The following is a 15,179-nucleotide window of genomic DNA, read 5'->3' on the forward strand; positions in this document are numbered from 1 at the left end:
CACAAATGGTCATTTTCAGAAAACCAGCATTCATGTTTGTGACTCAATGTTGGCATTCACACCAAAAAGCATATGGTGAACCCTAATTTCATTATGATGAACTGATGGTCCCTAATTTAATGATAGCTTGATTTATGATTTTTTATGAGGTTGTGAAGTGACACTCATTCAGTGGAAACTGTACTTCCAGTTTGACCTTTTCCTGGCTAAGGATATAGTTTGGTGTCCTCCTGTGATGCAGGACAGTTAGACACATAATCCCAAGGGTAAATGACCAGTACTCCACAGTATACTATGTTGCTAAGCTATATTGTTCAACCAGTTAAGTGTATTTGATGTATTTTTAAGCTAAGTGTTCATCTTTTGGAGTTGATTTATCATAATCACACTGTAAGTTGAGACACATCTGAACTTGGAGAAGGGGCTTGTGGGAAGTAATTAGGTCATAGGTAGAGTCCTCACAGTGAGGTCAGTGCTCTTACGAGAAAATTTTTCCTTTTCCATTTTGGAAAAAAACCCATCATGGGACAATATGCCTACTAAGAGAGCCTTTACAAAGACATTGGCTGGCACCTTGACCTTGGTACGCTTCCCAAAAGGCACCAAGAAATAAATTGTAGGTATCTGAACCAATCAATCTGATACTTTTGTTATCCTAGCCCAACCTAAGTACTGAAGAAGACTTCGTTTAGTACAGCAACATTCTTGAGTCTTAGTGGGCATCTGCACTTTCACAATAATCACAATTCTCTATTATCAGAAATGATAATATTTGACTTTTCCGTCAAATGATCTCCTGTCCTTCTACCATTAAACCCTTCTACCTACATCTTTGCCCACCATCTTCACAAAGCAAGTATCCCTAGCACTAAACATCATCCAGGTGCAAGCACATCCTTCCACGTCTCATGTGCCGTTCATCTTCTTCAAGGCAAGTCTCTCAAAGGCAGAAACAACCCCTATTCCTCCCCGCCTGTCTGTTCTGCTACTCCCTTTCTTCCAAACCCTCTATGAAAACTTCTCAACTTGCCAACGACCTCCATGCTACCAAGTCTTCTTACCCAGTCACTCAACAGCATTCAAAGCCCCAAACTGTCATGTTTTCTTTCTGTCGGCAAATCCTTTGTTCCTCCTTCCTGGTTCCTAATCCTTGAGCCTGCTGTGGACCTAGGGCTCCACTCCGGCCTTCTTTTCTACCTCTCCTGACTCATCCCAGCTATTTCCATGACTTCAAACATTATCTCTTGAACTTACCGCTCTTGCTCAATCTCCCTTCTAGATGCAAGTACTAGTTCTATGACTGCCGATGACAATGATAATGGGGATGGAGTAATGACATCACAGCAGAACTGATACCTTTACAGGGGCAGCCATGTGCATGGCACCACTGTAAGTTCATTTACTCTTTGGTGAGTCTGATGAAACAGGCATTATTACATCCATTTTCAAGATGAGGAAACAAAGGCAAAGAGAGGTTAAACAACTTACCCGAGGTTAAATAGGACATGAGGCCAGGGAATCAGTTCTCCTCCTTGGTATTTCCCACTGGAATAGCTCACAGACATCTCCAGGTGCCTGTCCCATTTGAAACTGCTGAGTCCTTTCTCATTCCAGTGTTTCTCACTCCAGTAAAACAGTATCATTGCCTGCCCTGTTCCTCTAACAAGGATTCCAGGAGGTCACCTTGCTTTTCTTTACTTCGCCTTCATTGTAAACTGTACCACTGTTTGTTTTCTTGATACACCTTGGACCATTATATCCCCTCTCTCTGATTGTCTCGATTAACTACTGGGAATGTTTCTGACTAATTAAAAGCCCATTTTTCCATGTTTTCCACGCTTCTGCCCTTACTTTCCTCTAAAGGAGAGTCGACAAAGGAATCATCATAGTCTTTCAATTACATTACACTCCTTCTGCCTTTTAAAGTTTTATGTGAAACAAGTCATTTCACCGAAGTGTAAATTGCTCATAAAAACTTCCAAACTTCTAAACTATCTGAATTCCCTTCCCGCACATCTCGTCTTGCTTCCGTCTACCACACTCACAAAGTCTTATCGTGGTCCTTCCTTCTGTGTGGGATGTTACTACCCATTTCTCTGCATGGTGCATTTCATTCATCTTTCCCTTTTGGTTTCTGGTTTCCTTATTCCTGTCGCCTTATTTTCTCGTTACTCTCCTCTTTAATGCTCATTTTTATTTTCATCACAGCACTAGCCACAGTGGAATTACACAATTACTTGACTCTTCACTCTATTTTGCACCCTTTCTCCTAAAATATAGGAGACATTTTGACCTGTTTAGGCTAGTATGGTCCAGGCTGGGCCTGACTAATGGTAGGAACCGAATACTTTTTCTTAGATGAATGGCTGGAAAACCTTCTCATACCTTTGTTAGGAGGATTTTGTCACCAGCTCTGTACTGAGGCTTTATTTGGAATGCTTGGGGGGTTTATTTTCCTAATGGTTCCAACAGGCCTACCCTCCTCTACTACAATAAATGGTGCTATTTAAAAGAACCTCCCCAACTGGGTAGTGGCCATTACAGGGTACAGTTCATGAAGTATCTCAAGGTCCTTTGAAACTTAATATTGAAAGTGTGTCAGATTCTGGTCACACAGCAGAGATTTTGCCCTCTATAATTAGAGGGGAAAACATAATACCTGATTGTCCTGTGGTTGTCGCAGCCCCCAAATTCCACAGTAACTACTACCCCTTAAAAATCATGAAAGAATGGGGACACAAAGCCTCGGACCTTCTTGACGCTGTTTGCAACTGTTTCCTTGTGACTGAAGTCATCAGCAGAAAGTTCATTTCCATATTTGTATTCAGGGTGGGCTTCTTCCTCTTGATCAGCTGCTTAACAGACAGAAAGGAAATCCATGATGCCAAAATACTGCTGAATGGTCAGAGCCTGCCCATAACCATGGAAGAACACGAGAGAAGGTTCCCATGACCTACAGGCCATAACCAGGATTGGGAAACCACCCACCATCACTATGGCATCTCTGTTTCATATACAGATTGATTGACCATCTTTACTTTTAAAACTGAAAAGCCAGAGTTATTCTGGAATTCTAAGCTGCGTGAGCATTGTGTCAACAAATAAGTTTTAGTTTTGACATTATTTTGGATATCTCATTTTCTTATTAAGGCTATGGTAGTCTATGAAATACCTCAAAATCTAAAAATGCAAGCTTGGTAATGGTAGCAGAGTTTTTGCAAGGCTGAAACAGGATGAACATGAGGCCAAACTCTCATTTAAAATATATAAATTATTAAATTAAAAAATATTTAGAAAAATCTTGAAATCAGAAGTATTTCTAGGGCCAAGTATTTTGGATAATGGATATTCAACTAAAACATGGAGTCTGACCTGCTCATCCAAGTGCGAACTGCCTACACCTGGTAGACACTTAATAACTAGGACTTTTAAAGAGTACGTGAATATATGTTCCTATTTCCTGAGCATGAGCAAGCACATAGAACCATTCACAGTCATATTCAACTACGCTCCTAAACACTGGATGCTTCGTAGTCCTGGGTGCCATGTGTCCTTCTCACTCCAGCCTGTGGTCAGGGCGCATGCATGTCTTTTCTTAAAGCGTTGTCTGCTTTCTACTGCCTCTAGGCAGACCTATCCTTCCAATGCACTCCTACTGAGTGCACTGTTGCCTGTCATGCTAGTGTGTTTAAATTAGAGACCCCAGTCACTCATACATAGTAGGACCATACCATGACACAAAAATAATCACAACTAGCTAGTTGACCAGACTATTTGTGAGGGAAACCAAGAACCCCATACATAAACAGGACCATAGGACCTCTGAGCCCTTAAAGAGACATTTGGTAGATGAGGATGTCTCGTTAGGAACTTTCATACTTGTATACAATTTCCTGGGCTGAATTCTGTGCAAAAGCTAACACATTTGCAATTGTAGTATGGTAGTCACTAGAAGCCTTTTCTTTTCTCCCTTTAGTAATAAAGAACATATAGTATTTAAGGTAGGAAGGTGTCCCGTGTGCTACCCCAGGTCTGCTTTTCCCCTTCCGGTACCCAGGCATGTTGCTCACCAGGGTGGACTGGACAGAGTGAAGCTTAGGAGAGGCAGGTGAGGTGCAGACAGGACCTCAGTCTTTGTGAGTGTGGGAGAGACAGCTTTCCCTGAGGCAGTTTTCAAGTAAAACAGCTCTCTTTACTGGGGGAGGTGTGGATGACAGGTATATAATTTTAGGGTAGAGATTTTTTTGGTGTGAATGTACATCATTGGCTGGGGCTGAAGCGCTGAGAATGCTTCATTTACATGAAGAGGAACTCCAGGTACTTGCTAAATATATCCTTACAAGTAGATCGGAAGTTTAACCTGAACTCTGGCCACTAGACTACATGATCAGTGTCTGGGATCATAAAATTTACATACACTGGGACATGCAGGCCCAGAGCAAGAAGAGAACAGTCCTGCTCCTGACAGTCTTAAGATGAGGTTGTCGGCATGTCCCTTAGATGGGGAGGCCTGGTGGCACTCAGAGGAAGGATAGCAGGCTACCAAGAAGAGACTTGATACCCTATGAGCACATACAAGGGGAGGAGGTCCCCCTCAGTCACAGTCATAGGGGAGAGAAGTAAGGGGAAAACGGGAGGGAGGGAGGAATGGGAGGATACAAGGGATGGGCTAACAATTGAGATGTAATATGAATAGATTAATAAAATATATTTTTTAAAAAAGACGAGGTTGTCGGTGTTTATACACTTTTCAACCTCACTCTTGCTCTGCGCCACCCTCATCAGCCGCATATCTATGAATAAGAAGCAGAATCATTTGGCCTTCATTTCAGGTTGCTATATATGTTCAGAAAAACGACTTGATTTTCCTCAGTGTACAGCTCAGCTTTAACTGTCAACTTGACAAAGCCTGCCACTATCTGGGAGAAGAGTTTTAATTAAGGAAATGCTTTTTATCAGGCTGGTCTGTGGGAGACTGTCCTGATAGTTAATTGATGTAGGGGAGCCCAGTGCATCAAGGATAGCAACATTCCCTAGGCAGATGGTCTTGAACTGTCTAAAAGAGCTAGTTGACCTAAGTCTGCCTGCTATTCAACAAGTAAACGGCTCTCTCTACAATCCTTACCACACTTGTTTTTTTTTCCTTTTAACTGTGAAGAATAGCAAACAGGACCATATCAAGTTTTGCCGTAACTTCCCTCAGTGACGGACCTGGAATTGTAAGCCAAGTATCTCCTTTCTCCCCTATAGCTGCCTTTGGACAGAGTGTTTATCACAGCAACAGAAATGCAAGTAAGACACTCAATTATAATTTTAACCTTAAAAATATTTTAATGGCTATTTTATATATTTTGTTATCTGCGTACTCCAAAGTCCTCTACATTAGACGAGCATTACTGTAGGGTATAAAACTTTTGATCCTGAAGTTGGGAGCATCTGGAGCAATTCTCTGTGCTGCTGCCTTATAATTAAGGGAGCATGTAGAAAATATGGGATATCTTTAAGCTGCAGGTGCATTAAACAATGAAAGCACTTATTTTACTGGGTTATATGCTGACGAGGCAGTGATACAATAGTTGTCTGCATCACGGTTAGTATACAATGGCATAGTTATTATTGTTTTTCTTATTAACTGATTCTATAATTTCTGCATGGCTTACATGCATTTGGTTACCGTCTTTGAAATTTAAGCTGAATTTAAGAACTAGTTTTGCTTAGTATTCCTTTTCTAACTTGTAGGACCATTTATTGATAATTTTGATATATATATATATATATATATATATATACACATATATATTTCATTCTTAAATACTGTTTTGTGTTATTTTTTTTTAATCTGAAAAACGTAATTGTTACACGCTCCATATCCAAAGATAGCTGAATTGATTTCTGATCTGTCACTCACCTGCTCTCTTGAATGAGCCACCCTAAGACTGCTTTGATGGACAAAGTAGAGATGTAGGGATATATGTCAGATCAATGTGTAGCTCTTACATAACACAGCAGCTTCTCCTTCCTGCATCTAGGGCCCTGGCTCTTGGATGCTGAGTCAAAGTGTTGTGAGATGTCGGAACTACATAAAGGCCTCAGGAAGATGTTCTGCTTAAAAGCCCCAGTTGAGCTCCCCAGATTGTCGAGGTAGTGAGCAACCTTGTCTAACCTGCATACAAATCTTAAGATGATGCCAACTCTAGATGTTCACATGCTAGCAATTGTATGAAAAACCCAAGAAGAACCAGCCACACGAGCCCCTATGACTCATAAAACCATGAGAGGTAATTATAAACCACAGACTTGAGCCTCCAAATTTGGGTGGTGCATTCTGTAATGAAATATCAACACTATAGGAACCAACTGGATAATACCACAGGTCTGTGGCCTCTTTCATCTAACTATACACAGAGAAACACAAGTAATCAAACACTATGTTTTTCTCCGGGACTGGAGTTAAATCCATGGGTATTCCCCTGATTTATTAACAGAATCTCTCCCACAGTCAGGGTCTTTAACAAGAGACAGTGAGTAAGATTAAGTGATTCTCACAGCTTTTGGGTTTAACCTATGTATCTAACCTCCTACAATGAAACATAGTTCAGATGTGTGAATAATAATAAAGTTTCTGCAAGTACTTAGAACTAAGTCAGTTTACACATCCATGGCTCTGCTAAATAAATGCCAGCTCAAGCCACTGGACTGAGGAGACACGATCAACAGATCATCATCTGAAAGCATTCCACAAATGGCACATTTATTATTACTATTATTGCTAATTATTGCATCATTATTTTCCAGTACAGGGAACTAAAGCCAGGGCTTTGCTCATATTAGGCAAATATGTTTCTCCTAAGTTACAAGCCCTGGCACTAATTTTAAACAAAACATCATGGCTGGCTATGTAGAGATGGCAAATAGGTGATGGTAAATATTCAAATATTTTAAGTAAGGCTGCCAGGAATTCTGGTGAGAAGGCTTCATTCCTGCTAAGCCTGTGGAATATCAATGAACTATACCCAAGCTTAACTTAAAATTTTAATATAATGTTTGACTGTCAAGTTCACCGTGTAGGCATTAGCCAGTCATTTCTTTTGGGTTCTCTTACCTTACTACTATCACTAATAAGACAGAAGTTCATGATTTTCTTTATAGAAAAAGATTACAGAATGGATCTTTCAAAGGGTCTCTTCAATCTTTGCCTAATACAACAAGGGACTTGAGGCCAAGTCTCTGACTGTGAATCTTTTCTGAAGAGCTCAGTGCACAAAGGGAAGGGAGATGACTAAACCACCAACATCCAGTGTCCAGATACATTGGAAATAATAGTATCTGAAAAAAGTATCAACTCCAAATATTAAGGCTAATAAAAAAACTCATTCCTGAATATTAAGAAGGATGATGTCATTGTTATTCAAAGGGGTTTGTTATTTCAAGTTACATGCTACAAAGTTATATTTCCAATATAAACATTTTTGTAGATGTAATTTGAAACAACTCATTGTATTTGTGTGTATGTGTTTGTTCATTTCATGTGTGAGTGTGTATGCATGCAAGTTTGTGTGAAAAGTGGAGGACGTTTATGTGCCCTAATAAGAGTACATGAAAAAGTAGATGTGTGTGTGCCCCCAGCACACATGAGGAAGGCAGAGAACCGACGTTGGTTGTCTGCCCTCACCATCCACATGGTTCACAGGCAGGCTCTCTTGGTTGTTTTCCATTGTTTTTGGCCAAACCAGATGGCCCACAAACTTGCAGAAATTCTCCTGTCCCTGCCCCCGCCCCCACCCTCACAGCTGTTACAGATGTTCATGTTCAGCATCTGGCTTTCTCATGCATTCTGAGTCCTCGTGCTCGCGTGGAAAGCATTTTACCCACAGAACCACTTCCCCAGCCCCACGGCTCACCATTTTCTATTTCCTCTTCATTGTCATCTTCTAAGATGCTGGCTGGGGCAGCCGATTCTCCAGCTTCCATCATGCTTTTCAAAGCCTCAAGCTGCTCTGTAGGTGAAATCAAACGAGGGGATGATAGCGGATGCTAGACCACTTATACAATGTGGGGTTTAAGATCAGAACTGAGGGCGGGAAAGGGCAGTGAGTCACATGGCTGCCTACTGGCTACGCCTGTATCTTACCCACCCATGCTGCTCGTGTCTTTGTAAGGATTTGTGAAGCCAACATGTTTCATACATAGATGGGAAACGTATGGGACTATGGGTGAACTGCCAGGTTTGGAGAAGGGATCAGTATGTAAGGACAGATATTGAATGTTCATAACTTAGAGAATCTGGTGTAGACCGAGATTCAGGAGCAATTACAACCGCATGACATAAAGCTGACATGCATGTTAGAGATCAGCAGACCTTCAGGACAAGAACATTTCCAAGACTTACAACTGGGATTATTATCCTGGTAAATAAAACACCTGTTGAAGTCAGCAAGAGACAAATTTCTCTACATTTTAGAAATGGAGAAACATGCACAAGGGCATACTATAGCATACAATTAAGTTGTCAAAAACCAAAAACAAAACAAATAAGGTCACCTTTTATTATTATTTTAGTAGCCATAGATTTCAAAGATGGACCATAGTCTGCACTATGTGTATTCTGGGAGAAGGGATTTTTTAAGTATAGCCAACATGAGTGCAAATTAACTTATTTTTTATGCATGAAACTGTGACAAGGTATGTAGCAATATAAATGCTGTTTTTACTTCTTATTTTTCCTTCTGGCTTTTAGCACATAAGCACCCGAATAGGTGCCTCCACTACATGAACCAGTTGTAAAATTTAATATAAATTGGAATTTAGCGACATAGCCCTGGAGAGTAAATGTAATATCTGCACTTCACCCTTCCAATCTCAAATCAGTATGTAGTTCTAAACTATACTTGATCTAGGTAGCTGAACTTTCCAAAGACATAAGTGCATCTAACTTACTTTTTTCGACTTCAGGTTTCAGCCTTTTATTTTTGATGAGTATTTTTCTTTTGAGGTCATTAGGGGATGGCAACGGCCTGCCTGGTTCAAGCTAGAGATACACAGAAAAGTTCAGTTAGTGAATGACTTCACTCCATTCTCATTTCCAGACCACAAGAGCCCCAAGGCCTGGAGTCATACCGGCCAACGTCCACTAGATGTCAGTCTGCACAGCTCTGCTTTCACACCTGCCTCACTTCAATTCACTGAATCCATTTAAATAACAGGACGCTCACTCGGATGCTCAAGTCTTCTGGGGTATACAGACAAAGTCCAACTTCCCTAGCAGGGTTGGGTCTGGCCTGAGTAGTGCTGGGAGTGGCAGTCCCGCTGTATGGTGCCCCTTTCAAATTTCAGATCCAGCACAGAGTATAGGGTAGCACTTGAAGGACCCAAGATCCCCACTCAATCTGTGCCAGATCATAGACTAAGCCTGTCTTCTCAATAGACGGACTTGGGATTTGGGTAGAGTCACTAAAGACGGGAGAGGTTTGGCTCACTGGAATCTGAACCTTGCTGCGCTTTCATTTGCTTATACTTTGCAGGAAATTAAGTACGTTTAGGTTGTTCTTTGTGCCCAGTGGGACTGTCCTTTATGTAATTATTCATCCAACACTCCCCACCCATCCAACTACACTCTTACCTATCTATTTCCCCACATCATTTGCCATTTATTTTGAAAGTAATTATTTTATCCTATGTATAACAAGCAAGGTTGTCTGGGGGAACTGGTCCCTTCCCTGGGGACATGGACATGCCTATATGAAGATAATGCCCTTTACACAAAAGCAAGCCTCTTCTCTTGCCCAAGAGACCTGGGAGGCTAAGGAAACAACTAATACAATAATTTATGGACATTTCTCAGTGTGGAGTCCCTCAGAATCGGCCCCTGGATGAGCACTAGCAAACCACGAACGTATTTGAAATGTGGCTCTTGCAGACATCAACAGCCAAGTGGGAGAATACAAAAAGGAGGAGACAGCTGGTGCCAGTGTGTTATTTAGATGTTATCACTGGGGGCACCTGAGGACGGTGCACAAGGAAACCTTCTGAAGAATCCAAGGGACAGAAGAGACCAGGTGTTCAGAAAGAGCCCTTGGGAATACGGAGGGGGGGGATTGGTGGTAGTCCTTATTCTCATACACTTCCGGCCTTTCTCTCTTGTACGATCAGAGCCCTAGCAGTGACCAGAGGTCACATTCCAGCAACAAGCTGCAGGGCACTGGCTGCCAACAGTGAGGCCAGGGTGTGGGGAGAAGGGAGGTGCTGAGAGGGCATAGGCGGCACCTGCCATGATGCTCCAGCAGGCTGCGGAGAGCCAGGTGGGGATCAAAGGACGCAGCTTTGCCTCCCATGAGCTTTGGCTGCCACACATACCTTTGGGGAAAATCCATGGTTAGACCAGCCAAATCAATCACGTAGCCCAAACATCCTCTTGTCATCCACTTTCCTGTCCCTCTCCTACTGTGTAATGCTCGCATGTCCACAAGAGGGCTGAATATCCCAATGAAATACTTGGATTTTAGTAAGCCTTGTTTCTTCTTCTAACATCTTGTCACATTGCATCTTATTCTCTTGGATGCTACAGATCCTGACAGAAACCCAGAACTCTCTGGAACAATTACATGTGCATCCAGACTTCATAAAGCCCTTCTATGGGCCACAGATTCAATAATAGTCCCTTTATGAACAAACTGGCCGATCTACAATGAAAATCAAAAACGGCCATGTGACTTCGCCTGAGTATTTATTTTGGAGTTGGGAACTTGACCTTTGGGTCTTATGACATCAGTTTGGAGCACTTCCCACAGCAACAGGCTCCCATGAGTTCTGAACTCGGGGTGCACATTTGTTTACCTGGAGGGCTGTAAAAATGTACCTGCTTGTAACCCTGGGTTGATCAGAAATAAAGCAATGTTTTAGGTGGGGCCCCAGTGCAGGTGTTTTTACAGGTGTCTGGAGTGACTCGGTATGCAGCCAAGGCTGGGAAGCACTGAGGAGCCTGGACTCCTGCCTCAAAAGCTTTATGAAATTTTAAACATGGGAGCCTAAGAGCATCCCGATGAAGGCGGGTCACATGTTTACTTTATGTTCCTCTCTCCATCTCTCTGAAGCACGATAAAAGCTTTTTGTACCAGAGAATCTAAATAAATAGGAAAATCCTTAGTATTCGTCCTCCAGTGCTACTTGACCCCTGAAAAAAAACACATTTCAAAACAAATCCATTCATGCTGGAAATATGGTTTGCTAAAAATACATACTGGATGTGATTCAAGTGCTTGTTTCAACAGGAGATCCCCAAATAGATCTTCACAATACTTGGACATCTTGTACTGTTGATATTTGCTGGGGAGAAAGAAGTGGCATTTGTAAATCCCAACATCCATTAGCTCTCAGAGAATGAGAGAGATATCCATCGCTACCACTAAAGACTCCCCCGCTTTGCAAAGTGCAAGACTGTCTTCATAACATTAACTGGAGCTATATTTCTAAATACCGTAAAACTTTAATTGGTATTAAAATTGGTATTAATTGGCCAAAAATATAAAAATGCCTTTCAAATTTTACTGTCAAATTTTCCATCTCGAAGGAACTGTAAACTTAGGTGTCCTGATTTCTGACCCTCTGTTTGGAGAAAGCATTACTGAGCCACATGAAGATGCCCTTACTTGTGGGCAGGGAGGAGCGACTGTGCTCTCCTGGAGGAGTATTTCCTACTTAGCACCGCAGACAGATGTGCTCGGTTACCTATTCATTTATTTTTAAGAAACAGCAGAATGAGGAGGAAGAGCTGAAACACCGCCAAGTAGGGACATAGAAAAGAATGAGCCTTTATACCTGCAGTGGTTTTCAAAGGAGAGAATTACAGGATACTCTGATGTGACAAATGCCGTTTCCTTGATCGCTTGAATTACATCCTTTAAAGACAAAGAGTGTTTATGAGAGAAAAAAAGCCAACAGATTTAAGGCACCTGACACTATTCACAGTCCAATAACTGAGCATTTCAGAAAGTCAACGTTCACAGTTTTGACCTGGAGCACACAGCTGCCTAGACATCCCTGGGGGTGGGGGCATGGAGACTCAAGAGGTTTCGGACATTGCTTTCCAACCAAAGCTCTCTTTTATTTCTCCAGTGTTAGTAGGTGACATTACTTGAGTGGCTTGCCTGTTTTCACTTGACTATGTGCCGAGCCAGGGACTCTGGTTCATCCCACCCGATTCTTTGTGGTACTCGGGTTTGAATCCAGAGCTTGGTCCATGTTAAGCAAGTGCTCAATGGCTACATCATGCCCTTAGCCCTTGCCATTCTCCTTGAGGAGAACAGAAACTTTGTACATGGATTTTCATGCCAGGCCACCCTTTAATTCCTCCCACCTCTGGACAAACAAGCTAGTATAACACAAGGATTTCTGGAAGCTTCTAATTGGCCCTCCTGGAGTTTGGAATCATCTAGGACTATGGATCCAACGTTCTCTGTTGATCTCAGTGTACTGATGTGACAACTGCAATATCCATTGCTTTGTGTGAGCCTGGTGAAAAGTAGGTCTTTCTGTGGTCAAGTAACTTGTGAGGCAAAACAAGAGTGAGCTCTGAGTTCACCTTTATACTCATGTCTACTCTTAAAATGGGCTAACATCCCCCCCCCCACCCCCCACCTCACATCCTGTGAAACTGACAAGCTGCATCCGACTGTTGGCCCACATGTTTGTTTTAGAGAAAAAGACTTCAAGCCAATGCTTCTACAACCGGAGCATCACATTACAAAATCTACAAGTTCTATCTGGTCTGTAGGGGCAAGCCCCATCACTCGGCAAATCTGAAAATATTTTCACAATAAGGATCCATGGCAGTGCAGCTGAAATGTTAAACTTGAAAGGATTTTTATTGAGGCAGTCATTTAATTATTATCTTTTAGATGCTATTCACAAGTAAAAGTGACATTGAAAATAATCCTCTAGTAAATGATCAAGAGTTATTTCCAGAGGTAAGCTCCAGCTTTGCCCTTAGGCTGCTTTCCTTATGGGTGACTCTTCTCCATGCTGTGTCCTGCCTGAGCTCCTTCATTCTCTAAGGAGGAAACCATTATTTTTGACATATGATGACTGTTATCAATTCATGCCTTTTCACTTTAATATACACTCTTGATTCTTCTTAAGAAGCATAATTTTGAATTGTTCCTGATTAAAAGTCACCAATACCTTGGCTAAGAGACACAATATGTATGGAGCCTTCCACGTACAGAACTGAGGTATCTGTGGTTTGGAAGACAGCATGGTGGTTTTGCTAGCTGCCAGAGCCATTACTCCAGACATTGTCACCATCAGTCTTGAACTACACAACAAACCAGCAGGCACAGATGTGTCTGGAGACAGCCTGCCACACAATTTCTTACCATTGGTGGGATACCATGGACATGTGGATAAACACACTAAGAAACTAGCCTTCAAGTCACACATAGAGATCACCCTAAGACGGCACGAGCTGCCTTGCTTATTAACTACATACTCTTCTTGGTGAAAAGCCTTAGCAGGAAGCTCCTCACAGGGCACTGAAATGGCCATGCTTTCTGATGGTCTGGTGAATTGTGCTCTCTTCCTTGCTCCAAACCCTTTGAAAGTGTGGAGCCTGGTTTGTGGTATGGCTTATACAATTTCCTAGCAGTCATTCACAACGCCAACCTCACTGTCTCATTATTACAAGGCTTATTTGTAAGGTTTGTTTCTACTTTTATGCTATCTTGGAGTCTCTCGGGAGTAACAGAAAGCAAGCTAGGAAATAGGTAGATAAGAAGACAAGAAAACAAAACAAAACTGGTTTTGTTGATTTTTTTATTTGATAAAACTTCTCACTATGTTTCCTATGCTAATCTTGAAATCCTCAACACAAGCAATCACTCTGCCTCAGCCTCCCAAGTAGCTAAGCTATATGTGGGGTAAAAATTGGTAGACTCTGATAAAGGACTGCGTTACATTGTGGTCATCAGTTGAAAGCCAGAAAAATACCACAGAGGGATAATTTATGATCAATGTTATTTGTCTTGGCTTTCTACGTAAAATGAGAAGAAAGAAACATGAAGGTACATTGCTGGAGAAAATGAAAACAAATGTTTTCTTGTTTCCTGACCTTGCACTATAGTCTGGGAAAGCTGACTGTGAAAATTTAAAACTCACCTTAAAAAGGATGTCCGTACACATTGCTTTTCCATGGGTTATTATCGGTTCCTGATCTTCACCTTTTCCATCCCAACAGTCAAGTTCAACACACCTAAGAACACAGTCAAATTACAACACTGAGCCCTGACTGGGGAAACTCCACACAAAGTCACAGAGACACTGAGATAAGTCACTTTCTTATGGGTGGGAAAAATGAATGAGTAACAAAGGTACCTCATGGATGCACAGGTTAAAAGTGCATTTCACTCCTCACGCTGGAACCATCAAAAGAGGGCCATGGGCGAGATTCTGAGACTGACTGGATATAGTAAGCTGCCTTGTTCTCAAGAAAATCTTACTTGGGATCAAGTTGCAATAAAAGATAATGGAAAATTTGCAATGCAGGCTCAGCTTGGGTGGTATTAAATTTATTTTTAAAAGCACTGGGTAGAATAATGTTACTTTGACCATGTTAGAATATTTTCTTGAGCTAGAGCTGGTGGCACTGGACTACTGGTAATCCCACTTTCTTGAGAGTTTAAGGCCATTTTGGGCAGGTAAATGAAAAAGCATGAGGTACAACATAGCAGTAGAGCCTGCAATCAGGGGCATGAAGCTCTGTGCTTTAAATTGGACACCACTATGAACAGGGTGGTGGCATCACTCACCAGGCATTTGTCCTGCCCAGGAATTGGCTTAGTCCAGTGTCCAGCACATCACTCTGTATTCAATACCATCTGCCAGCCACTTAGTGGCTGAACGTGGTAGATCTACAGTGCTTGTATTCAAGGAACGCTTACTGTCATAATAGCAGCCACAAGATGAAAGGTAATGATGGTGTCAATATTACCACAGTACATCCTTGCAAAAATTTTAGTACTGATGTTGTTGAATCCTCTATGCCTAAGGTGTAAATAGAACTTCACCACAGGTTTTCACACATGGAGGGTATATACAGAACTAGCTGTGATCTACTGCTTCATAGATCCACTGGGCATCTTGGAACACTGGGCTTGGATAGGTAAGGGGAGGACAGCCAGAAGTCTAAA

General features: G+C 41.8%; 1 protein-coding gene across 13 annotated transcripts in view; it reads right to left on the minus strand.

Annotated features, from left to right (window-relative positions):
* Positions 1-15,179, minus strand: part of PLCB4 (phospholipase C beta 4) — a 370,866-nt gene that overhangs the window by 51,439 nt on the left and 304,248 nt on the right. For 9 of the 13 annotated variants that reach the window (XM_084776848.1, XM_084776854.1, XM_084776844.1 and 6 more), the window contains 6 exons: positions 14,149-14,242; positions 11,815-11,894; positions 11,238-11,322; positions 8,938-9,028; positions 7,902-7,997; positions 2,752-2,855 (listed from right to left, as the gene is read on the minus strand). In XM_084776848.1, the coding sequence (XP_084632974.1) occupies positions 2,752-2,855; positions 7,902-7,997; positions 8,938-9,028; positions 11,238-11,322; positions 11,815-11,894; positions 14,149-14,242 (550 nt within the window). The remainder of the gene's footprint in view (positions 1-2,751; positions 2,856-7,901; positions 7,998-8,937; positions 9,029-11,237; positions 11,323-11,814; positions 11,895-14,148; positions 14,243-15,179) is intronic. The other 4 variants (XM_084776846.1, XM_084776843.1, XM_084776845.1 and 1 more) reach the window with 1 other exon arrangement.

The sequence above is a fragment of the Acomys minous genome (genome assembly GCF_964271855.1).
Source record: "Acomys minous genome assembly, chromosome: 3".
NCBI classification, from domain to species: Eukaryota; Metazoa; Chordata; class Mammalia; order Rodentia; family Muridae; genus Acomys; species Acomys minous.